Genomic DNA, 24,292 nt, shown 5'->3' with positions numbered 1-24,292 from the left:
CCCTTAATGTGTTTGCTGTGTTTATTCACATAACAGTGCAGCCCAGGTGGGTGCCTGATGGAGCTTGCCCAACAGCTCGTGATCATCATGGTCGGTAAACAGATGATCAACAACGTACAGGAGATCGCCATTCCGTAAGTCCCCCAACAACAGCGGTACTGTCGATTCTGTCTTCATTCTAAATGCAATCATGTTAAAATCCGCCCGTGCGCATAGTAAAATCCTTCCATTTGCCTGTGTAGCACAAAGGAAAAAGTGTCAAACTTTGGGTGTTTATTACTAAGTCACTTTAAATTTAAAGTATGTATTTCATTGTTTCCGGCTTTGACCCTCAATCCTACCATGGACGTAGCCAGGAGGGTGGCCCAGGGGGGCGGTTTCCCCCTTCAAGCAGCCAAAAATATAGTACAAAAATACAATATTAGGCATTATCTAAAGTACAGTAGAAAATGCCTTGAAAGGGCCATTTGGGCCCCTTCCCGTTAAAAATCCTGGCTACGCCGGTGAAAAATGAGGAACTAAGCAATCAGTGCTGATGAATAACGTGTTCTTTTAGGTTGGTGAAGCAATGGATTAAGAGAAAGAAGCGAGGAACATCCAAGGACGAGATTAAACCGCGATGGGAGCAGGACTTTGAACTGGTGGAGAACGAGGGTCTTTTCCAAGAGTACCTCGAGATGAGTGAGTCGTGTGGCGATAATTAATACCTAATTTGTTAGATAGAGCACTTCGACCAGAAGTCGTACTCTTCTAGAAGTGGTGGTATTCTGGCCATAATAACTGTACTAGGTACTAGACAACCAAGAGAGCACTCGTAGCACCGAAGCTATATAAAATGTGCCATAAACCTAGCAGATGGTAGCCTGTGTGAGCTAGACAGTTCTTATCCACGAGTACACGTGTCAGCGCTCCTGGTATCATGTCTTGCTGCTGTCATTGTTGCGTTTTTGACTGTGTTGTTTTATGACTTGAATTACTTCCATCTTGAGATGGGTTAACATTAATAGCTTGACCATGACTGCTCTACAGAGCCATCTCTATTAGCCCCTCGTCGGAGCAAAATAGTTGGCAAAGCCGCAGTTTCTTTTACTCAGACCAGGAAGGTTACAACATTAAACTCTAAGTGAATTGTTTTATTTTTATTGTTTCCACACGGACTCAGCTCGGCTGTAGTCTTACCATTTACCTTAACCTCGAGTTGATAGCATGGTTGTTTTGCAGTCCTGCAATTTGGCTTCATCACCATTTTCGTGGCTGCTTTCCCACTTGCTCCATTCTTTGCTCTGGCCAACAACATCTTCGAGATCCGTATTGACTCGGACAAATTTGTATGTGAGGTACGACGTCCGATAGCGGACCGAGCCCAGGATATCGGTATCTGGTTTAATATTCTGGACAGCGTGGCCAAGATCGCCGTCATTAGTAACGTGAGTACCACAGAGGAAGGCTAATATCTTAAAGAATGTCGATCGCCCACTCCTTTGTTGTTGTTAGAAATTGAAAATACAGCTGTTAACTTGCAAGAAAACTTTAAAATATTTATCCATGATTAACGACTGTACTTTATTAATGATATTTGATTGAGAATTTCTCGTTTACTTTCTTGAATTGGCCGATAGATATGGTTTCTTTGAGTCGATCGGTATTGTACGGGAGTAAAAAATGGCGGCTGAAACTAGTCTTGGGCGCTTTCTTCTTTCATTTCATTTTATTTTTTATTTGCATCCACCATGGTTATAAAACCCTACGACTTTTTCGTGTCGTAGCGAAGTCGTGGGCTACATTTACACTCAACGAAAGAAGTTGTAGGGGTGACGCGGGCAAGTCGCATTTGTTTTTATCGTTTTGTCTAGACTTTTAAAAGTACACTGAATCACATCTTTACCATTTCTTTTTCATATCGAAAATTCCCAAAGGATTTTTTTTCTTTCATATTGCTAATTATACTGATGCAATTCCGTTATTTTTTTTTTCCATATCAGGCGTTCTTGATCGCTTTTACGTCCACCTTCCTTCCCAAGCTGTTGTATCGATACGCCGTGTCCGAAAACTTTTCACTTGAGGGATACACGAACTACACATTGGCTTGGGCTCCGAGAAATACCACACTCAAACCGTGCAGGTATGCATTCAGTCTTTGACCATGAAGAGCATAGGCGAAGGGCCGGTATACGATGGTTTTATTTTCGTTTGGTTTCAGGAGTTCGGTGATCTCATTCAGTGATTGATTCAGTGATGTAAAGTGATATTCGATGGTTATGATATGGCGTGTGATTATCTATAGGTACCAAGAGTTCCGCGATCCTGAGGGACACTTCACGGTATTCTACTGGCATCTCCTCGCCCTGCGTCTTGGATTTGTCATCATGTTTGAGGTACGCATTGTTTTTGTTTTGTTTTTTGTTTTTATTCAAGGCCATCGTGTTCTTTGTCATGACTTGATTGACATGTTGTTGGTTTTCGTAAGCTCAATACTCTCTTATGTGCGTGATTGACATTTTTTTCTTTTTCATCTCAAACACATCATGTTCTTCGGCATATGGTGCTTGTTGACATTTTGTTGTTGTGTCATTCGAGCACGTCGTGTTCTTCGTGATGTGCTTGATTGACATTTTGTTGTTTTTCATCCTAAGCACATTGCTCCCTTGGTCATGCGCTTGATTGACATTTTGTTGATGTTGCTTTTCATAAAGCATATTTTGTTCTTCGTCATGCGCTTGATTGACATTTTGTTGTTGTTTTTCATAAGCACATCGTGTTCTTTGTCATGCGCTTGATTGAATTTTTGTTGTTGTTGTTTTTCATAAGCACATCGTGTTCTTTGTCATGCGCTTGATTTACATTTTGTTGTTTTTCATGAGCACGTCGTGTTCTTCGTCATGCGCTTGATTGACATTTTGTTGTTTTTCATAAGCACGTCGTGTTCTTTGTCATGCGCTTGATTGACATTTTGTTGTTGTTGTTTTTCATAAGCACGTCGTGTTCTTCGTCATGCGCTTGATTAACATTTTGTTGTTTTTCATAAGCACGTCGTGTTCTTTGTCATGCGCTTGATTGACAATTTGTTGTTTTTCATAAGCACGTCGTGTTCTTCGTCATGCGCTTGATTGACATTTTGTTGTTTTTCATAAGCACGTCGTGTTCTTCGTCATGCGCTTGACTAACATTTTGTTGTTTTTCATAAGCACGTCGTGTTCTTCGTCATGCGCTTGATTAACATTTTGTTGTTTTTCATAAGCACGTCGTGTTCTTCGTCATGCGCTTGATTAACATTTTGTTGTTGTTGTTTTTCATAAGCACGTCGTGTTCTTCGTCATGCGCTTGATTGACATGATGGTTCCAGACATTCCAACAGAGCTGGAGATCATCATCAAACGCGAGGCATACTTGGCTAAGCAGGCTCTTGCAGACCATCATAACCTCATGGGATCTGGCGAAAGTGGTGAGGAAGTTGAAGACGAACTACCCTAACTCCTCTGGGTAGTCACTTATAATTTGGGGCGTAACCTCGAGTTGTTTGAGAGGGTCCAAGATGTCTAAACAAGATTTATCGATCTTGTCCATCTTCAGCAAGTTTCATCTTTGCTTTAGCCTTATGCCAGGTTCTGGTCGGTTTTTGGTGTAGTTATACCTTACTGGTAAGACGAAAGGGCGGTGGGGGAAATAAGGAATTAAATTGAGACTTGGCATCTATTGTCACGAGGGTCCAGAAACAAAGTTCATGAATGCACTTTCTTACTCTTAAATAATAATGATCGGGGTACTTTTAAAAATAATGTAAATGATAATGAATTATTCTGTGTTGAGCACATGGTATGATATAATAAGGGGATAATGTGTAGTTTGAGTTGTAATTGCAACCGTATTTGTGGAACATTTGTGTTATAACTGAATTGTTAAATTTTATTATTTTTTTTTTTATCTCTGTCTCATTTTATTTTTGTGTTGTCCATTTGTTTGATTTCGGTATTTGTTATTTGTGCATGTTTGTAGCACCCGAAGTGTGGTAACGCTGTGCATGATGCTCGCTGGCGCACGTCACCTAAAGACAATGTTATCACTCACAGCACTAGTATAGTTCACTGTGGAACGCCACACCAGCACATGGACGCATGGCCAATAGAGTTAAACTAGAAAACAGCACATAGTGGTTGTGGTTAAAGTTTAAAATGTTAACGTGTTAAGATTTCTTGGTTATGTTCTCGTATTTGATTTGTGGATAACTCCTTGTATGCTAAATGATGTTTCCATATTCAATAGGCTGATGGGTCATGCATACTTGGAAATCTGCTTTTAATCCCATGTAACCTAACCTAACTCTAACAAGCTTAACTAATTCGACTTTCACACTAATACTTTGTGCTGTCTCTGTTGTTCTGTTTTTCACTCATCGAATTTACTTTCAAGCAGGATCTTGGAATACAAATTGCAAAAATAAAGGTAGTTTGTTCACAGAACTTTGCAAAATTCTCGGACATATTGTCTATGCTCTTTTGGTATTGGGAATGATATCATTACAAGAAAAAGATTATATAGATAATTTAATCAAATTTTAAAAATATTGGTATTGAAAACAAAGCCACAGGCATGTGTGGTGTATTATTAGATTATTATTAGCATGAATATTTTTCTCATATTCGGGTATTAATTACGTCTATCTTATTCCAAGGCGAATAATGGTGCCATTATAATCGCCTCGAGACCTTTAAACCAATATGGCTTTATCGTTTGTACATCGTGTCAATCACGAATGTGGTGTGTCTTAACACGGCTTTGTGATTGACCCTGATGTATGTAAGGCTATTCCGATGGCCATTAAAACCTGAGATAAAGCATTGAATGCAACGCTTATATCAAATGATATATCAAATGATTCATTGTTTGCGTGTAATTACGCTTGAGCACGGAATTTAAATTGGACGCTGTGATAGAGATAACCCAACTCAACAATGCTCAATATTCAATGGCTCTTTACTAAGTATTGAGTATCTCAGCCAGCCACCATACCATGCGAAACTAACGCTTACTTATTATCACTGGGGTTACAACGGGCACAGTCTTGCCATAACACCCGCTAAACAATTAGTAGAGACAACAGGGTCGGATTGGGTTTCTCAAGAGGAGGGGAGGATGTCCCGGAGGATTTCATTGGATAAGATATAACCACCTCTATAACCGAATGCGTGAAGAGGAAGGGAGAGGGGGGGGGGGAACCCCTCTACGCTTATATTGAGTGTCCCGGAGGATTTCATAGGGGGAGATATAACCGCCACTAATTTCCTCCATCCCATATCCTCAATCCGACCTTGTGTTTCGCCGGTTTAGGAGGCATAATTGTGCGCAAGGGTGATTACGACAGGACTGCGTCGTGGTCACGTATATTCATATATTCTCTAGGAATAGGTTTTGCCATAAGTCGGCCGGGGAAGTCTGGTGCAAGGGTATTACAGCACTTATTTATTGGGTTTCAAAAAGCCCCACAGCAGAATAAGGAAATTGTTATTATAGTGCAACTATTACTTTAATTGATAGTTATCAAATACACTGCATTAAAGGTTAATAAAGAGAAAAAGGATTTATTCATCTGAGTGTTTTCCATGTTTGTGTAGAAGTTGGGGTTGGACGTTTTAACGATTCTTGGAAAAAGTAATTCAGAAATCAGTCAGATGACGTTTGTGTATCTAACCAAGGGTGTAGGAGAGGCAATTACTTAGGAAAAGGTGGGATGACAAATAAGCCTTAGTACCATAAGCACGGGCCTGAACAACCAAAACCGATTAAAAGGGAAAATACTCGCCTACTTTTTCATGACGTAAAACCATCTATTTAAACATAAAAAAAAAAATGACGGCAAAACGGATGATATCGAACCTGACTTAACCTGACTTGAAAGTAAAGAGGATGACAGCAGTACAAAGAAAACCAGCAACAGTACCAAATATCATCAGAGTTTTTACAGTTTGGAGAATATAATATAAACATTTGCTGAGGTTATTGTTAGTACGACATTTTACTTCTCTTTCTGGGACGAAATATCCGGAAGCTAAAATGTTCGGATTTCAATAATTATTAATTGGTTGAAGTACACATGTACCCGTTTTCCAGGGTGATTCTGATGGCCTGTGACACCCTAGTCTGAACTTTGCTACAATGATAGGATGGAGTAGTACATCACATCAATAGGGCGACTTTTTCAATGGGCAGTCTGCTGCCATATTGCCCTACGATACTCGTCTGGACTTTGTCTATGATGCCCTGACACGCCTCTCTCCAATCCTCCATCCCTCGGGGTTGAACGCATCTGATAACATGGTAAGATAGAACATCAGGGAAGAAAAAAGCGGCACCAAACACCCTTGTTTGTGGGCAGCAGGCTGGAAGTATGGTGAACGCGCTTTAAACAGGGTTAGGTGGACAATTACGGAAACGGATAAAGAGATAAACACACGGCAATATTGTACCACAGGGTAAGACCACAGGGTATTGACCACAGTGTAAGACGGACCGTTAGAGAAGCGAAGAAAGGGGTAGCAGCAGGGTGGAAGAAGGGTGAATGGACTTGACAACAAGATAAAATGGCCCATGAGATAAGCGGAGAAAGGGATAAAGGCACGGCAATATTCAAGGGGTGAGAAGGGGGCACTAACTTGACCATCAAACAGACCATCAAAGAAGCAGAGAAACAGATAAAGACAAGGGCGGCTGGAACAGCGATTGTTAGGCTAAATTCTGATAATAAACCACGAATTTTCCTATAATTTGGCTTAAATGTGCCTTGTTCGCGACGCAAGTAGAATTTTTTATGAGACGGCGCGTTTCGACTAGTGCGTCGGTGACTGTTCGCGCGCCACGGGTTTAGTAGCTCGGATTACACAACGAAAACCGTGTTTTCTAACCAACACGAAGAGCGCGTCGCAAACGAGGCACATTTAAGCCAAATTATACGGAAATTCATGGTTATTATCAGAATTTAGCCTAATAGTCGCTGTTCCTTGTAAAGACACGTCAATATTGGAGGGGGAGGAGGTAGGTGAATGCACTTAACACCAAGGCAAGTTGTAGAAGCTTAGTATTCACCGCAACATGTATTTGATGACATTCCACAGGAGCTCGAGGTTGCGCGCATCAATTAACCGCAGAAGATAATTTGATACTTCGTCCACGTCCTCATCCAGTGGCACTACATGTAAGGAAATATAAATATTGAGTGGATGTGTTTTCTTTCATATAACGACACTCGTAAATCGCGCGCTCTGATTGTTCAAGGGTCCATGTGTTATTAGAGGTTATACAACAATACTCGTAGATCGCGCGCTCTGATTGGTCAAGGGTCCATGTGTTAGAGGGTATACAACAATTCTCGTAATCGCGCGCACTGATTGGTCAAGGGTCCATGTGTTATTAGAGGTTATACAACAATACTCGTAGATCGCGCGCTCTGATTGGTCAAGGGTCCATGTGTTAGAGGTTATACAACAATACTCGTAGATCGCGCGCTCTGATTGGTCAAGGGTCCATGTATTATTAGAGGAAGCTTGGCGTCAGCATGCGCGCGCGCTCACCAAAACTAGATTGTATGTGCGTCTGTCATCTAATAGATGCACAGAGAACGCCACAGCGTGTTATGAACAACAGACACGCAATTCGACTGCGTCTCGTTTCGTACTTTTTTGTTCATGACACGCTGTTACGTCATCTGTGCATCTATTAGAGGACAGACGCACGCATAAATGAGAATATTTGTTACTAAATAACGCATAAAAAAGAAACTAATACTCCAAGCCTAGTCCCTAGGCGCTATGCTCGGGACTCTTGTGGTTGATTGTGAGGCAAGAGAGGCTGGGAAGAGGCAGCTCAGAGATGGCTAACTGTGACGTCATAACTCTTACCAATCACAGGAAGCCGGCCCGAACGCCTGATACTAAGGTCAGTTTCTCTACCTGGTGTCAAAGTCCATTCGCGAATCGTAGCTTTCACTTCCGCTAGGGTGATCGCCCCTCCGAGACTAACCACTCGAGAAGGACTAGGGATAGTATTATCCTCGATGACCTGTTCACGTTTCAATACACGGGATTAATAATATGCACATAAAAAGAAAAACAATAAGCTGTGAGAGGAGTCAAGGTGAAATTCTACCTGTTCTGTCGAGTTGCCGAGCTCAAAAGGTTGAACCTCTTCAACGGTTACGGGATCGGACCGAGAACATGTCGGAATCCCCTCGTAGTGTATCCGCTTTGCAATCGGCCTTCGACGGTAAGCTTGTTGCAGCTCGTCTTGAAGCTTTTTAGGCAGGGCAGCAAGGCATTCTGGATCTAGCTGTGATGGAGAGGGCAGTTCCCTAATAACAAGCCGCCTACCGACGCCAGGTTCCGGAGATGATTTCGTGATATCTAAACTGGGCCGAGACCTCGTTTGACTGTTCCCGGGTTGTCCACCATTCCTTTCAGCGTAGTGTCTTTCGATGCCTGCCCTTATATCCGCAGGGAGGGCCTCTAATACTGAAGGGTCGATCTGGGACGGAGACGGGAGGTATAGGGGCCCTGATACGTTACCTGATGACTCTACACCCTGGTTGACGCCCGTCCGGCACGGGTACCCGGAGGGGGAAGGTGTAAATTTGGGCAAAGGTGGAAGCGAGTCTGGTGGGCTAAAACATTGCATTTTATCCATATCTGGCGACAAAGGAGCTTTTTCTTCATCTCTAGACTGTCTGTTGGATACATCGCCGGCAATACTGTTGCACAAGCTGTTATCGATACACTGTGTATCACTTAGATGTGCAAAGTCTATATCTGGTATCCCACGACCAGCAGAATGTGATGTAGCTATGTCTTGGCTGCTATGGTTTTTCGCATTCCGTAATTGATCAATATTCTTTCTATTTTCTAGATCCGTTTGTAAATCGGAATTTTCTATTGTGCCTTGAATATTTTCGCCAACGGCGTTCACATAGGGCTGTTTATCCTCTTTATCACTAGCAGTTCTAATCTCATCTTTCTCTTGTTTTTCCGCAGTACTGTCTTCACACCTCATAAAATCAAATAATGTCTTTGAGCCAGCACTACTATTGGTCAGCTTGCTTACTTGAATCCCCAATCCCCTGAAGTCATGCGCAGGTATGTTTAGCGTTTTTAATAGATTCAGGCACTCCCTTGCTATGACGCTGTTATCATCCGTGGGCTCGACAAGGGTGGCCGAGCGTGAGACATTGTCACAGATTCCGTGACCCATGAACTTTCGAGGCATAGGCGCACCTTCCTGTCGTACCTTAAGCTAAAAAGGAACAAATTTTAAGTATTAATAATAACAAATAATACAACTAATGTACATGACACACTGTGATATCATCCTGCTATGGGACATATTAAACAGCCTGTCAGCCGCCATTTTGTCATCCTAGCAAAGTACCAAATGTGTAAAAGCATCCATTTCCATCGGAAATTTGGTAAATAAAGCATTAAACTTTGGTTTTTCGATGGTTATTTAAAGATTTTGGCTCATAATGTGCCTTTTGATGTTAAATGAAAACAATAACAAAGGTATGGCTGCCTTAAGTACACAAGAAATGAAATGTATTTTTGGCGGTAAACATCGTTTTCACCACGTCCCTCGACAATTCAGTGCGCACTGTTTATCTTAGAAAAGTTACCATCTACCTTGAGTGTGATACATCTCCCCTTTAACCCAACTTCTCGAAGTCGCTTGTGAACTTCTCCAGCAAGCTCCTCGATGAATTTCACTCCTTCATAATCCTGCGGCCCGCAAACAAAATATCTTTACCTATCACCTTCGCAGGGTAAATTGGCTACTCCTTCAGAATCCTGCGGCCCGCAAACAAAAAGCTCATTACCTATAACCCTTGGCATGTAAAGGGGCTACTCCTTCAGAATCCTGCGGCCCGAAGGATTCGGAAGGATTATTACCAGGATCATAACTTTCGAATCCTGCGTATTTTTAGATGTTCCCAGGATCATTACCTATAACCCTTGGCATGTAAAGAGGCAACTCCTTCAGCATTCTGACAAAAGATCATTGATTATCTCCTTCGGATATAACGCGGCTATGTCATAGATTTTTCATGGGCCACCAGTAGATGAGAGAAGAAAATAATTTTAGAATCGCACGCCAATCTTTATGATTCTTTTAGGCGTTCGCTTGATGTATTGAAAAACAGCATTGAGTTTTGGCCTTAGCGTGGCCTAAAGAAAAATCCCTTAATTTCTTCTATGCAATAACTTCGCAGGGTAAATCTCTGCAATCGATGTTGTTGTATGAGAGCCTTACCTGTGTAAATCTAATGCCGTAGTTGATCTCGGCAGACACGGATTTACGCTCTCGTTCCACGCGTAGGGGCCTATCGTCCACGCCTCGACAAGAGCGATGTAGGGATAGGCCCGTCTTTGGGCCAAACTCTTTTTGAAGAGCCTGCAAGCTCAGCTTTTGTAGGTCAGCGCACGTCTCCACTCCCATATCGTTAAGCTTTTTACTTAGTGCCCAGCCCACGCCGGGCAGATCCTTGGCTTTCTGAGACGCTGCAAATAACAGGATATGCTCAGGACTCGTTTATTATAACCAGGCAACCAATCCCACCCTTCACCTCTATGACCGTGAGACTGAAACTTAATGTCTGGAGTCAGTGTTTATTGCAGGCTTTTAATTGTCTGAAAACAGTTAAACTTTTTAAAGCTTAAAAGCTCTCAATGCCTTGTTAAAATAATATGCAATATTTTATGTTTATTGACAGTTTGTGGTCATTTCTTTGAATTAAAGTCTCACACGTGTACCAAAGAGTACATGTAAGTCAATATTAGAATTTGACTGAAATTCATTGTGTCCGGGCCGGAGAGTATGCCCGAAATCTATCAGTGACCGCGAATAAAATGAATGAGTTGTTGGTGGATGTAGTGGATGGCTATTACACATTTGATTAAAGCCGCATTGTCACCAGTTTACTTCCGGTCGATTACGTCACAATCTCCGATGAATTTTAACGGAAAACGCGAAAAATATTTCAAAATATTGAAAGCAGTGTGTATATTGCAAGTTTCTTCGAGGATGTGATTGATAATTTAGAGCGGATGGCATGTTAAATATCTCGGATTCTAATGGATTCTTTTGTCTTTTAACGGTTGAGGTTTGCGTCGGACCTCCGGAAGTAAACTGGTAACAGTGCGGCTTTAAGTGTCCGTAAACTTTTTATATCCAATATCCAATATCAATATCTAGATATTCAATATCAAGCTATGACAAGCATTGGGGAGCTTATTCTTTTTGGCTCATAAGAGGCTTTGCTACAGTTCCTTGATTCTAGCTGTTTTCTTACCCATGAACTGGATCACGTCATCTTCGCGACTAAGGTAGAACTGCCCATCAGGCTTTGCGATCCTGGTGCACATCCGGGCAAGCAGAACATTACTGGAGATGCCCGCTGACGCGTTACAGCGAGTGGCGGCTCGGATTTCAGCGCGGATCTGCTGAGCAAGGGCCATAGGTTCCGTGCCCGCTATAATAATAGTGTGCAGGATCAATCAAAGTCGATTGTTTCAGCTTTATTTGCACCAGTAAAGGCTCATTACAGTTTTATTGGCGGCGATTGTGTAAAGCAAAGCTTATGTGACTTACCGTCAAGAGAATGCGTGACATCTAGAAACGCCTCGTCACAGCTGACAGCCTCGATGTCGTGCGAATAGCTAACAAGTATCTCGTAAAGACGCTGCGAGACTTGGCGATACTTGTCAAACAGGTATGGGACGCACGTGATGTCCGGACATAGCTTACGGGCCTGGCCGAGAAACATACCATTCCGGACACCACATTCTCGGGCTGCGTAGCTACACGACGCGATCTCAGACATGGAGTTGAAGAACGCGGACGACTTATCTGGAGATGTCACTTATGAAAAAAGAGGGTAGCGAGCTTTGTGGAAGTTTTCCAAGGACCTTGGATCCTAGTTGAGTAATACATTATTTTTCCTACAATCAGCGACAAAACCTGTTGGAAATGACATCTCATAATTTACAATATGGGAACTTTTTAACTCACATCCCCCTCCCCCATTAAATCTTGCTGTCTAGGGTTGTCAGTATCCAACATTGATTTGGGGGAGAGGGATTGGAAGGGGGAACGGGAGGATATCAAAGTGCTACGCTACGTAATTTAATTTAATTTAATTTCCATTTGAGGCGTTAACATTTTCAACAGTTTTGTCGCTAATTGTATCTAGAAAACATATTTCTTAGCCAAATGTCAAGCCTTCGGGGTTTACTTTCGAAAACAAAATTGCTTAGAATGCAGCCCTTAGCAAGGAAGACGAAAACGAGGACGGCTGCCACAAAAAAAAAAATGATTCCATTTTCCATTAAATAGCGACGTGAAGGCTTTTTTTCTAAATTTTCTCACATGGTATTTTGTTTGGATAACAAAATGGGGACAGTGATTCTCTTACCTTTAGATGTCGTCACCTGATCGCCCGATTTCCCGGCATGACATACCGCCACAGGCTTCCCATCCAGCTCAGGATGATCACGCACATACACGCTCACAAAGAAACAGTCCATATCGATGTGCATGATAACGCGACCGTATACCCCCGGGCCGGACCGCTTATTCGGTCCAATACCCTTTGAGACGCGATCTTTGATTAGATTTGCTGTAAACTGTTTGAACTCCGCGCCCCACGTTGATAAGTAGTGAAGGCGAGAGTTATGGTAAAAGTCCGAGACAAAGTTCGGATCTCCTGCTCTTCTTTGCTTCCTAGGTGATGTTTCTGAAATACTCACGTGCACTTTGGACATCCCAGGTGATTTATCAAAAGCACTTGAGTTCTTTCCAGGTGATCCAGTTCTTCCAGGAGAATACATCACATCTAGATCAGATTTACCTGCAGTGGTAACTGTTCCCTCGTGCGTGTTTAGGACCTTTGATAACACCTCCTCCCTGGTCGTAGCCGTATCTGAGATAGCATTTCCGTGTAGGCTTTCTTTCCTGGAAAACCCTGGGTTCTTACTGGTAGCGGTGTTGGTCGTAGTGGTATCAGTGGTGGAGAACCTGAGCGCTGCCTGTGATGGCTTCCGTCCGCTGCATAGCAGGTAGTTATTGATAGGAAGAAGCCTGCCTTGTTTGATGCTGTCCAGGATCCAGTTGGGCTGCACCACTTTCTTGTCCCTAAAAACACGTGCAAAAAGGTCAGTTAGAAATTCAGCATTTGGATTGGGTACCATGTGGCCGCTACGTCAAGGAGGAAGCTTTAGCTAATGGCTCGCCCCAATCCCCACATCCACATCAACATTAGCATAAAGACAAAAATGCTTGAAAATACAGTGACCTCTATTATGTCTACCAAGCGAACGCCATTTGTGGCCCTTTGCGGTCACCATTTACTAGGCCCAAATCATATATACTGCTAGTTACACGCCTATTATCAAGCAACCAGAAAATCTCATTATTCGATCTAAGCACCTTTTGTGTAAGTTAAAAATATTGCTGTTGTTGTTCTGGAAAACAACAAAGTACACAGGTTTGAAGCGATATCTTCATATCAATACACCTCCGTAAGAACAAAGTGGTTACGCTGAAATTTCGAGCAATAAGCACTTCGAAAAGTTTTTCATGCGAGGAAATTCATACGTACTTAAGTTCCCTTATTTTGGAGTCTGGAAGGTTGGTGGCGATAATGTGAGTCACGGTAGACCTTGAGTAATAATGTACATATCGTCCCCCATATTGGCCAATCAAACGTCGCAACTCGTCCGCAGGAGGCACTACAAAAAAGAGTACAGAAAATGAGCGCAGGGGATCATGGGAAGGCAAAGTACAGGCAATGAAGGTAGGGCATCATGGGAAGGCGAAGTACAGGAAATGAGCGCAGGGAACCATGGGAAGGCAGAGAACAGGCAATGAGCGCAGGGAACCATGGGAAGGCGGAGAACAGAAAATGAGCGCAGGGAACCATGGGAAGGCCGAGAATTATAGAACAGACAGCAACCATGAGAACGACGTAGTTCGCTAAGCTCTCTTATCAAATGCGTACACTCCTTGTATTTTATCTTCTCAAAATCCATGCCTTTGATCTGCAATATTTGCAACGCAACAGCCAAGAAGCAATTGTTTTTTCCTTTGTTTACATAGGGGCGGTATCTTGGATTCATAATCACGATGTGTATCGATGAAAAATTCGCTGGCGAATTCACATGGCGATCACCGGTAATTGGAGCTCACTCGTACGAGCGTACAACATCGCCTAGTGTATCGTGGGCTTAAGGGTCCTTAAGGTTTAGGACGATTTTCGACAGAAACTCTAATTCCGATCATATATCTCTTGTTCTTTTAATTTTGCTTGCCAAAAACACATTACTTGATGGCATGAAAGAAGAGCCGTATACCACTTCCTCTACGCGATAAACTAAATCGCAAACAAGCACAATATTGCTTTGGGTCATTTTTTCAAGCATTGAAACTCTCGAAGATTTTTTCACTAAAATACAGCAAAGGCAAGGCACCTATCATTTCTTTATTCGCATCTCCAAACTTTCGCTTTTAGGAAATCAGCGAACGAAGAAATAGTGGTCTTGCTAAAATAAAGAAAAAACTATTGTGCGGTTATTTTTCCCTAAAGAAAAATTAAAACAGCGATTTGACAGTCTGAGGTAAAACACTAAAGGCTGCTACAATCTTTTAGAAAATAAAAAAGTTGATGTTGCTGAGTATTTAAAAATAGATCGCGATAGTACACTCCATCATGTTTTAGTGCTTTCTATCGAATTTTTATTACTTCAACCCAGCTTGCTCAGCCAATATCAAATGGCGAAAAACATCTCTGTACGAGAAAAATACAAAAGGACGTCAAATGATTGGGTCAAATGAGAAAGGTATACAGTGATGGTTATTATTAAGTTCTTTATTTATTTAGACAGGTGACGCGCTATTCGCAACAAAAATTAAATAAGGCAAATACTCCGATCAAGAGTATATTGACGAATAAATTCGAGATGGATACACTAAGCGCTATGGAGGATTTGTCTTCCTCTGCAGATCAGGTGAGGTTGTTAGTTTTGTGATGGAATAATTTCTTATTCTTTGGCTAGTTTCTTACCCCTCTCTCTAAAAAGATGTTACTTTCACGCAAGGCAAAGCATTTGTATCTAGAGATAGGGAAGCCTCGACATGAATTAAATAAAAAAAGGCTTTTAATTGATCAGAGGACACACTTGTTTGTTTGTATATTATACTATAGACACAGCTATCGAAGATCTGCAAATGTTTAGATATCATAGATATCATTCAATATAATGTCTGTCCTAAATGAAATCATAAAATGCGTCAAACAATACGTAGGATGAATACACTTGGCAATGACAATGTCCTGGACATTTTTCTTCCGCTTGAGTCTACTTCAATCGAACCTTTCCTAGTGGCCTTAATATTTGGACAAATACCAACTCAAATGTACTTCAACTTCAACTGCCCGTGGAACGCAACCGTCTGGTACTTCGGAAATTATTTTCCACATCTTAAAAAGCTTGTATGGAGTATACGTTCAACGCAAATTGAACAGAGATCGAAGAAAAAACAACGATAGAGCTAAAATAGGTACTATATGCGATCGATAAATAGAAAGATAGAAGTAATTCATATTACATTCCGACTTATCTTTCGTCAGTTTTCTTCAATAAAGTACTAAAAATCGCACTTTGAAGTGTATCGTCGGGGTCCTGTGGTGTCACGTGACAGGGTGCGCAGGGTGCTCTGGGAGAGTTAGAGTTGAATAAATTCCCGGCCGGCGCTCATTACCGTTTATCTTTGGCGTCAAGAAAAACCTAGTTTGCTTTCAATATCTGACAAAATGAATGAGGCAGTACTGAAGATGAAGATGTGTAATACCAGTATGCCGATTTTGGTGGTTTTGTTACAATATATTGGTCCTGTTCAGGGGCTCATAAGTAGGGAGCAATCCACTTCCCCACAATCTCGTATTATATAGGCGTCACGGCGTTTCCTAGGATCGTCGTTTCTCAAGAGTCCCGATAAACCCGGAAGCCCGGAACTTTTCAGATGTTTCTCTAAACGCCCGCTATATTCGGGCCCGGAAAAAATCCCGGTAACCCGCCCGGTAACTTACGGGAGCTCAAGAGCTCCCGTTAACTTACCGGGAATTACTTTGAATGCGAAAATTGATACCCAAAATATAATAATAATAATATAATAATATTTTCAACTATTCGACTATTCATCTTGAAATAGCCAAGTTGAAAAATACAATTTGGTGTTTTTTTGTTTTTTTTTTAAGAAAAATATACCAAGTATAGAAACTTACCTCCCAAACAATTACTCAAACCTATATACCCCAAACATATAAATTCTTAATATCACTATAGTTTTAAAGGGGAGCTTCAACACTCAGACTTGCCTATCAAATCAAATTAATTTAATTCCCTTTTTATAAAAAAAAAGACTCTTTGCGCATATAATAGAGACTGGCGAGAAAAAAAATAAGCCTGAAGCATCACCAAATATGAATAGATATTTTCCATATGATATCTGCTCTAGTGAAGCATGGAGCCTCTGGTACCCAGGGTATGACTATACTCCCATTCTCCTATTATCTCCAAGCCTAGTAATCAAACATGGTACAAGTTTACTTCATCTTCACAACCTGTGTCAGCACCCCCAATTAGACATGCCCTTAGTCACCACCCCTTTGCCCTTACCATGCCTTTTCCTCACCTTAGTTTACACTTTATACCTCTTTCCATTTGTCTGCACACACAATGAAATACACCCTCAATGGCTCTAACTTGGTGTTAGAACCTGTGTATTAAGCACGATTTGTGTCACAAAACTTCCTTTTTTTAATAAAATGAATCATGATGAAAACAGAGCTGGATACAATGAAGTCCTTTGGGGATGGTTCTGACACTGAGGTATACATACACCCCTCATTGAATAAGCACATTACATAGCCCCTCAAATAAGTGCCCCCTCTAGAATCCATTGATAAAAAAATCCATAATGTGAGCATTTGTGGTAAGGACTTTTTTTTACAACGAGTAATAGCAAACTAATGCAGCAATGAATAATGACTGCATCCCTGAGATGATCATAGCAAATCTATTTATTCCAGGATCAAATATAAACATTTAAACAGTACTTTCATGTAGTGTCTTTAAATTGCATACAATAAACAGTGACTCGCGGCCAATCTGTATACGATTTAGCTTTATTTTTTTTTATGAGACTCGCTGCCATTCTGTATAAGATTCATTTTAGTTTCAATATCCCAGCTAAAATTTTTCTTGGAGTATCTTCATTCTGAGTGCGAAAGCAAGATAAATCCAGGGAAATTTTGTGCATTTGTATGACTTGATGAAACTAGATAATTGGTGATCCATGTTATAGCCTGCTAGCAGTGGCTTACCCTTCCGCGTTCATTACAGTACGATTCGATGAAGTCGTAAAAATAACCCTGCAAATGAGGTCTGTTCCTGATCAGAAACAACACAAATAGGGTATATATGATGCACTTAGTCGGTGAAATCCCTGCTTAAACAGATAAGAAGAAATCACTGCTAGCAGAGAGTTAAAAAGCGGCGTTCAACATGATTTTCCCGATTCAACGGAACCGCCATTTTGTTTTCCCACTCTGAGTTGAGGCGTATCCGCGTGAGACTGGGCATAGTAATACTCATCTCTGATTGGTTAATCAGATTGTTTATCAAATATAACCAAAAATGGTAATGTTCCGCACTGATGATGATGTATTCTCAGTATCAAACCGAATCGAGCCAACAATATAATTAATCAACTTTGAAAAATATCTTTATTTCGGCATAAGAAAATAAGGTCAGATGTTTGGAATGAAGGCCTTGCACATCTACTTCATGTTGACTGCATTCTCAACAGGGTGTTTGTTTATATTTTTCTGCGGAGTAAACCTCGGAGTAAACCAGGAACCTCAGCACAAATCATTTCTACCGGCATCCGTCAACAGATTCAAGTTCCAAGTAAACACAAGCAAACCGGAGTATGCATTACCATCACCCCAAGACACTAGCCCAAAGCACGTATACTTCAGAACTGTAATACAAGCCTTGTTAAAGCGCGAAGAAGCTAACATTAACATAGAAGAAGTTGAAAAACTGTACAAGAAGTCCCTCGAGAAACCTACTCGTCGGAAGCTTATTCTGGCCTATACTCCATTCTTCGGCTCATCTCCATGGCCAATGTTCGATAATACAACGTTTAACAGTTTTCTGTGGGAGAAAGGATGTCCTATGTACAACTGCGATTTTACTTGTGATAAAAAATACCTAAACGTCAGCGACGCGGTGTTGTTTCACGGAAGAGATATGACGCCATTAGCCGAGCTGCGGTCGTTAATGAATCGAAAGTCGCCGCATCAAAGATGGGTATTTTACCTTCGCGAGAACCCAATAAATACATTCCTTAATCTACCGCAATATAACGGGATTTTTAACTGGACTATGACATACAGGACGGACTCGGATATCTATGTACCAGGAGGGGTTTATTACAGAGTTCCAACCAACATGACAGGCAATGAGAATTACGCGAAGGGAAAGGACAAGTTGATTTATTGGCCAGTTAGCAATTGTGGGAACTCTCGCGACAATATTGCGAAGAAACTTAGTGAGTTCGTACAGGTTGATGTGTATGGGGGTTGTAGACGAAACTTTCCCAAAAGTACTCCTGGTCTTTCATGCCCAAGGAACTCAAAAGAATGCGATACACTTATGCGAAGTTACAAATTCCGGCTTTCATTTGAAAACAAAAACTGCGTCGATTATATCACCGAGAAATACTGGTACCCCTTGGAAAAAGGGAATATTCCGATTGTGTTAGGAGGAGCAAGTTATGATTCAAAGTTGGTCGTTCCAGGCTCTTATATAAACGCTTTAGACTTTCCCTCTGTCAAAGCCTTGGCCGACTATATCCAATACTTGGACAAGAATGATACAGCTTATAACGAATATTTTCAATGGAAAAAATACTATCACGCCGAAGAGAACGTGCTGACTTTCCCTTGCCATTTGTGCACCGCGCTGAACATTGACTTGAAACCGCGGGTTTATGATAACATCGATACATACTGGGGAAAAAGTGAAAACTGTGGTGCAAATGATGCAAAAATGAGAAACATGCTGTGAATTTTTTTTTAATCATTTCCCTTATAAGTATTTAATATAAATAGTAAATTAAGTTTATATAAGTTGTAGTATTACAGGCAGGTTTAGGTGACCATTGCCGTCCGAATTTTGCCGTCGCATCGGCTAAATTGGCCGTCGCAACGGATACGGGATAACTCGTAAAAACAGGATTGTTGTGTTGCAAATGCAGAGAAAGACCATAAAAAGTTTACGGATGATACATCTGACGATCGAGTGAAACAGAAGTCCTCCAATAACTCGTAAATGCAAGCATTTATGAGTTAAAAAGAGTGTATTTACTTACACCTTGTCAATAACCCATTAATGCAGGTGTAAAGCTCTCTTTTGTTTTCCTGCTTTTTAAAGAGATAATTGCTTCAGTCACGCTTGCTGGTTTACAATCAACAAATTAAAAGGTTTTGCACGGATCTGTTTTAGACTTGATTCCAGTACTACCTTACACTATCAATTCTTCAATCGATACTTTTTTGAGTAAGATTGAAACCTACAAGAGGTGAACCCGTCATCTGGTTTTTACATATTCAAAGACTATTAATCCCAATGACAGCAGTATTGAGCCAGCCAGGATTTTGAGGGGGGGGGGGGGGGATTCGTTTACCAATAAAGCGTTTCATTTTGTCTTAGGTAGCCCGTACTACCGCGTAGTTGTACTTGATTTTCCTTACTTAAAGCAGACCTTCCCTCCCCCCATCTACAGGCCTGCTAATTTAGTTGAATCTATTGTTTAGGAAATAGTAACAAGGAAGGTACAACGTTTGCCTTGAAATGGAGATTGTGACCGTGTTTACGCTTGTGACCAAGCTTGTGCCGTTTTTTATTTTGCTCTTTTGTAAACGCAAGTCAAAGTTATACTGATACAGAATAATCAGGTAAACTGTTGGGAAAATTTATGAACATCAAAATTGCAATTTGTTCCCCCTTGCCACCCCTCCCCATCTGGCAACAAAGACGATGATTTTGAAAAGGGCAATTGACTGCTGTGGTCATCTAAAAGACATCTGCTGTGATCATAGCCAAAATTTCTTTCTGGTGATCAATTAACTCTTTCGTCTTATCTTATAGAATTTACTGGTACTTCTTTTTGCACACAAAACAAAACAATCTGGGGCTTTTGTTTGCACACCACTGGGCTGTAGCAGGGAGTGGAAAAATGCTATAAATAATTAATGATTTAGTATCTTGCCTACCCCCTCCCCCCAATATTTCTAGGTATGCTACTGGTCTGCACAAACAGAACAATACTGGGCCTTCATTTACACACAAACACAAAAATGTTGGGCTTTAAATTTTATGCAAACCCAGCAATGTTTGGCTTTGAAGAGACTTAAAGGTAAAAACAAAAACAAAAAATATTCTGAAAGCTGGCCATACCAGTATATCCATTGACATGAATTGACACTCCTTGGAACAACAAGCTTGTCTGACCCCTGAAATTATATATAAGCAAACTGTTACATAAGATCAAAGAAATGGCCATTTTAAAATTCTAATGGCTGATTTCAAATATTAATGCCTGATCATATATACCCTTCAAAGAATTTTGGTCTACCACTCATTTTTTATCGTTTTTATTTGAAAATACAACAGCTAATTTGCAAGAAAACTATAAAATAACCATCTACTTATGAATTCTAAAACTTTATAGATCAAATCTGATTGAAAACATCTTAGTTATTTGCTTGAATTAGCCGATGGAATTGGATGGTTTATGTGACTCTGTATCGTGACATGATTGACCTTCGGGTGTACTGACATCTGTTGCAAAATTGAATATAGCATAAAAGCCTTGTAGAAAGTCATAAGTGTCTGATATTTGCATACCTGTCTCAACATTTTGGACCCCTTCTCCCTCTCCCTCGCGTTGAGCACCAAATCTCCCGCTTTTAGCGATTTTTATCGCTTACGAAAAATTATTCTATAGAAAATCGTCATTTTGCCTATTTTCTATTAAAATATTTAAAACAATAATTCCCTTGCGCAGTGCAATTTATTTAACACCCTCGTGAGATCTATAAGTGGATTTGTTCGCGAAATCTTTCTTTACGGCAAATGCCTGTGAGGTTATACCCACCCCTCCCCCAAAAAATGAATATACCCCACCCCTCCCCCAAAAAATAAATATACCCCACCCCTCCCCAAAAAAATTATCAAGGTTGACAGGTATGTATTTGCCAAGTTGACCACCAAAAGTGTGCTGACTATTATGATGACATTACCCCCGTGACATCATCTCGTGGTGCCATAGATAGAGGAAAAAGGAAATATTTCAAGTAAACTTGCTCTAAAATAAATATTGAATAGGTGTAAGAATCTTGACAGATGGCCACATTAAACCAAGCATGCAATTTAGAAATGATTGAGGAATTATTTTTTAATGATTTTTATAAAGCTACTGAAATCCATATTTGATATAATTTTCGTTTCTGTTAGATTATCGCTAAGTCTGTGCTTGGCAATATAAATTGGAGATTTTAATAAAAAGGTATACTAAAAAATATTATGTTTTGAAATGATTTGGCAACAATAAAAGCTATTTTTTAGAAAACAAAAACCCAGAAGTGATCCAAAGCCAGCGTGCGCACAGTTGGCCTGCTCAGACACACAGATCTCTCATGATGAAATTGAAATGAAGTTTAAAAACAATTCCCAAAGTGTTTCCTGGTATTTACACTTCTAAGAAACGATATCTGTAATGTCATGATCAAAACTGAAAAAGTATTTTAAAATTTTGATACAGCGTGCGCTACTTTGAAATAAGATTTTCAGTGCGTGCCTGACCGTGTGCAGTAAGTGTTGCAGCACATGCAGGTAGTGGAAAATTGAAAACTTGGGCTTCAAAAGGTTGATGTAAAATCTTTGCTTTGTTTGTTTTTACAAACTTGGAAATTTTATGACCAGAAAAGATTGAGAACCCAGGGACGCATATTTGTGTTTATTTTACTTCAAGGAAGCTTGTGAATGACGAATTCTGTGTTATGTATGCGCGCGCTCAATGCCACCAGCGTAACAACCTCATTACTGAGCAACACTATTGTCTGTACGCACTTAAGAGGTGGGGGAAGCCAAAAAAAAGAAGCTGTCAATATGTTTAGTTACTTTCTCTAATATAATAGAAAAAAAAACTCTTAATTTGTTATTCTGTAGTGCATAGGATAACTAGCAAGAGAAAAATACTTGAAATGAGACATCTTATCAGATTTAAATTACGTAAAACACATCCTGTATGTAAGTGGTCCCCCTTGATGTGGGGCTGCAACAATCAGATGGCGGTCAGCAGCTGCACGCATGTTCATACAGAATATTCGTAATTTACCAAATGTTGCTGTGATTTTCGCATTTTTCTCCTTTGTGTGCATGTTTGTATTTTTGTACGTTCTACATGATTTTTTGTATTGTAAACAATAACAAAGACAAGTAAGCATTTGCAAAAATCGTGACCCCCCCCCCCCCCATGACTGGACGCCCAAAAAATTGCAATCCCCCACAACCATCACCACCTCCACTTTTTTATATTCAATGATTATATGTCTTTAAAACCACAGAGACTTGAAATACTGAGTGTAACTGAAATATAACCTTTACTAAAATATAGATCACCTAGTATGGTTATTTTGTCCTATTTATGCACCTCAATTGAAACCCTTCACCCACATGGTCCCAGGGAAGGGTGGGGGATTAGACTTTGATGCTGCACAAAACAAAGAAAAGCCCCTACCCCCTCTGGACAAAACTGCAGTCAAATGCCCATATCCTTCAGGATGCAAAAGCCTATATTCAAAGAAAATACACTTTAGCGAATTTGTACCTATAACTATGAAGATAACTGTAAACAAAAAAAATGGAAAACTTAAATTATCTTCATCTGGTGTAGTCATCATTCATATTTGTTTTTACACATTTCACCATGCAGCTTGCAACGCATGATACATGGAATTGCTTGCTACAGAAGAGACAGAGTCTCAAACTAGAAACTGACTTGACTTTTGCAAAGTACATTTGTGATGTTTTTTATTTGTTCCCAGCCCCCATGGTTTGGACAAATCTTAGAGTCAAAAACTGTCAATTCCCCCAACCCATCAGGACAGATTCTTGTTCAAAAGTGCTCTAAACCCCCAAGTTAATCCCACACTTCCCCTGGACCATGGAGGTGGGGGTTTCAAATGACTAGTGCATTAATTTAAGTATGAATCTTCACTTTCACTAGTTTAAGAGTGGCACAGAGATAAACAATAAATACCTTTGTCACTAGAAAATTACTACATCGTCGACAATGTTAACAAAGACATTTGTCGACATTTGAGTCTAGGTTTCACAACTTCTTAAAGTATTTGTTTTGTTTAACTGATTAAAACGGGCAGTTTTGTCTGTCAACCATAAGAGGGATTATCAAAATAATTTATTTATATAAAGAAAAGATTGGTACCTGAACAATATGGAACTAGATATACAATAGTAGGAAACATTGTGAACTTCAAATTTGTAAATTTGAACAATGACTCTCTTGCTCAGTATTATATTAAAACCAGACTTAAATTTGGTGCCAAAAAAAATGTGACCCCCCTTTTATGACAGCCCCAAAAATGTGACCCCCCTAAATCGGCGCCCCAAAAACGTAGCCCCCCCTACATATACTTGCCTCCCCCAACCCCTCCCCCTCCCTAGTAATAAATGACCGCTCCCTTATAAAACACCGGAAAAGATCAACCCTAACCTGTCAGCCACAACTTCTTTGGTGTCTTCTCTAAACTGTTGTTCAAGTTTCTGATTCTTGGCCTTCATATACCCTCCCTATAGACACAATTTTGAACCAATTGAATTACTGACTAAAACAAAAGGGCAACAAAAATCAGAAAGAATCATGTTCTCAACGTGCAAGATGAAGATTATTACCCAATCTCCCCAGTTTTGTTTGCGCTTCGGCACAACATCTTCTTGATCGCCCTTCAACATATCAAAAGCGCTCCCAACTTTGGTATGAGCTTCCATTTTAACCACAGATTACTGAAATAACTTTCAAAGTCCTCAAATCAAACCTTATTCTTCTGTTTTTCGCCATTTTGTTTGTTATTATGTCAGCGGTTGCGTACCTCTGATCATGCGCATTTTGT

General features: G+C 40.4%; 3 protein-coding genes across 10 annotated transcripts in view; 2 read left to right on the top strand and 1 right to left on the bottom strand.

The window, feature by feature from the left end:
* Positions 1-5,583, top strand: part of LOC5522290 (anoctamin-7) — a 22,346-nt gene extending 16,763 nt beyond the window's left edge. For 4 of the 7 annotated variants that reach the window (XM_032367553.2, XM_032367550.2, XM_032367549.2 and 1 more), the window contains 6 exons: positions 37-134; positions 557-681; positions 1,222-1,427; positions 1,983-2,122; positions 2,285-2,375; positions 3,298-5,583. In XM_032367553.2, coding sequence (XP_032223444.1) covers positions 37-134; positions 557-681; positions 1,222-1,427; positions 1,983-2,122; positions 2,285-2,375; positions 3,298-3,471 — 834 coding nt within the window. In that variant the 3' untranslated portion in view covers positions 3,472-5,583. Of the gene's footprint in view, positions 1-36; positions 135-556; positions 682-1,221; positions 1,428-1,982; positions 2,123-2,284; positions 2,376-2,577; positions 2,677-2,861; positions 2,958-3,297 lie in introns of those variants that run through there. The other 3 variants (XM_048724965.1, XM_048724967.1, XM_048724966.1) reach the window with 3 other exon arrangements.
* LOC5522291 (DNA repair protein REV1) lies at positions 5,503-24,271 on the bottom strand. Of its 2 annotated transcripts, none has more exons than XM_048724964.1 (13): positions 24,075-24,271; positions 23,896-23,972; positions 20,556-20,611; positions 13,631-13,760; positions 12,446-13,164; positions 11,623-11,892; positions 11,324-11,503; positions 10,285-10,532; positions 9,657-9,752; positions 8,137-9,273; positions 7,890-8,049; positions 7,078-7,180; positions 5,503-6,301 (listed from the first exon to the last, which is right to left on the bottom strand). In XM_048724964.1, the coding sequence occupies exons 1-13, from the start codon at positions 24,168-24,170 to the stop codon at positions 6,172-6,174; spliced, it is 3,402 nt and encodes a 1,133-aa protein (XP_048580921.1). In that variant the 5' UTR covers positions 24,171-24,271; the 3' UTR covers positions 5,503-6,171. The 2 variants fall into 2 exon arrangements, with proteins under 2 accessions (XP_048580921.1, XP_032223436.2); XM_032367545.2 differs by having other exon boundaries at positions 7,941-8,049; positions 24,075-24,270.
* On the top strand, positions 17,455-19,591 carry LOC116604742 (alpha-(1,3)-fucosyltransferase C-like). Its single transcript, XM_032367556.2, has one exon. The coding sequence runs from the start codon at positions 17,844-17,846 to the stop codon at positions 19,161-19,163; it is 1,320 nt and encodes a 439-aa protein (XP_032223447.1). The 5' UTR covers positions 17,455-17,843; the 3' UTR covers positions 19,164-19,591.
* Positions 24,272-24,292: the final 21 nt, after the last annotated feature.

The sequence above is a fragment of the Nematostella vectensis genome, chromosome 3 (genome assembly GCF_932526225.1).
Source record: "Nematostella vectensis chromosome 3, jaNemVect1.1, whole genome shotgun sequence".
Lineage (NCBI taxonomy): Eukaryota > Metazoa > Cnidaria > Anthozoa > Actiniaria > Edwardsiidae > Nematostella > Nematostella vectensis.
The sequence above is the reverse complement of the archived record's forward strand: the minus strand, read 5'-3'. Positions and strand labels throughout refer to the sequence as shown.

Excerpts from the sequence above, each read along its gene's own strand:
- LOC116604742 (XM_032367556.2), top strand. The coding sequence starts at position 17,844 with ATGTTTGGAATGAAGGCCTTGCACATCTACTTCATGTTGACTGCATTC.
- LOC5522291 (XM_048724964.1), bottom strand. The coding sequence starts at position 24,170 with ATGGAAGCTCATACCAAAGTTGGGAGCGCTTTTGATATGTTGAAGGGC. Across the intron at positions 9,274-9,656 it reads GGAGATGTATCACACTCAAG|CTTAAGGTACGACAGGAAGG; the intron begins GTAGATGGTAAC and ends GTTCCTTTTTAG. Across the intron at positions 6,302-7,077 it reads GTCATCAAATACATGTTGCG|ATGCGTTCAACCCCGAGGGA; the intron begins GTGAATACTAAG and ends CCATGTTATCAG.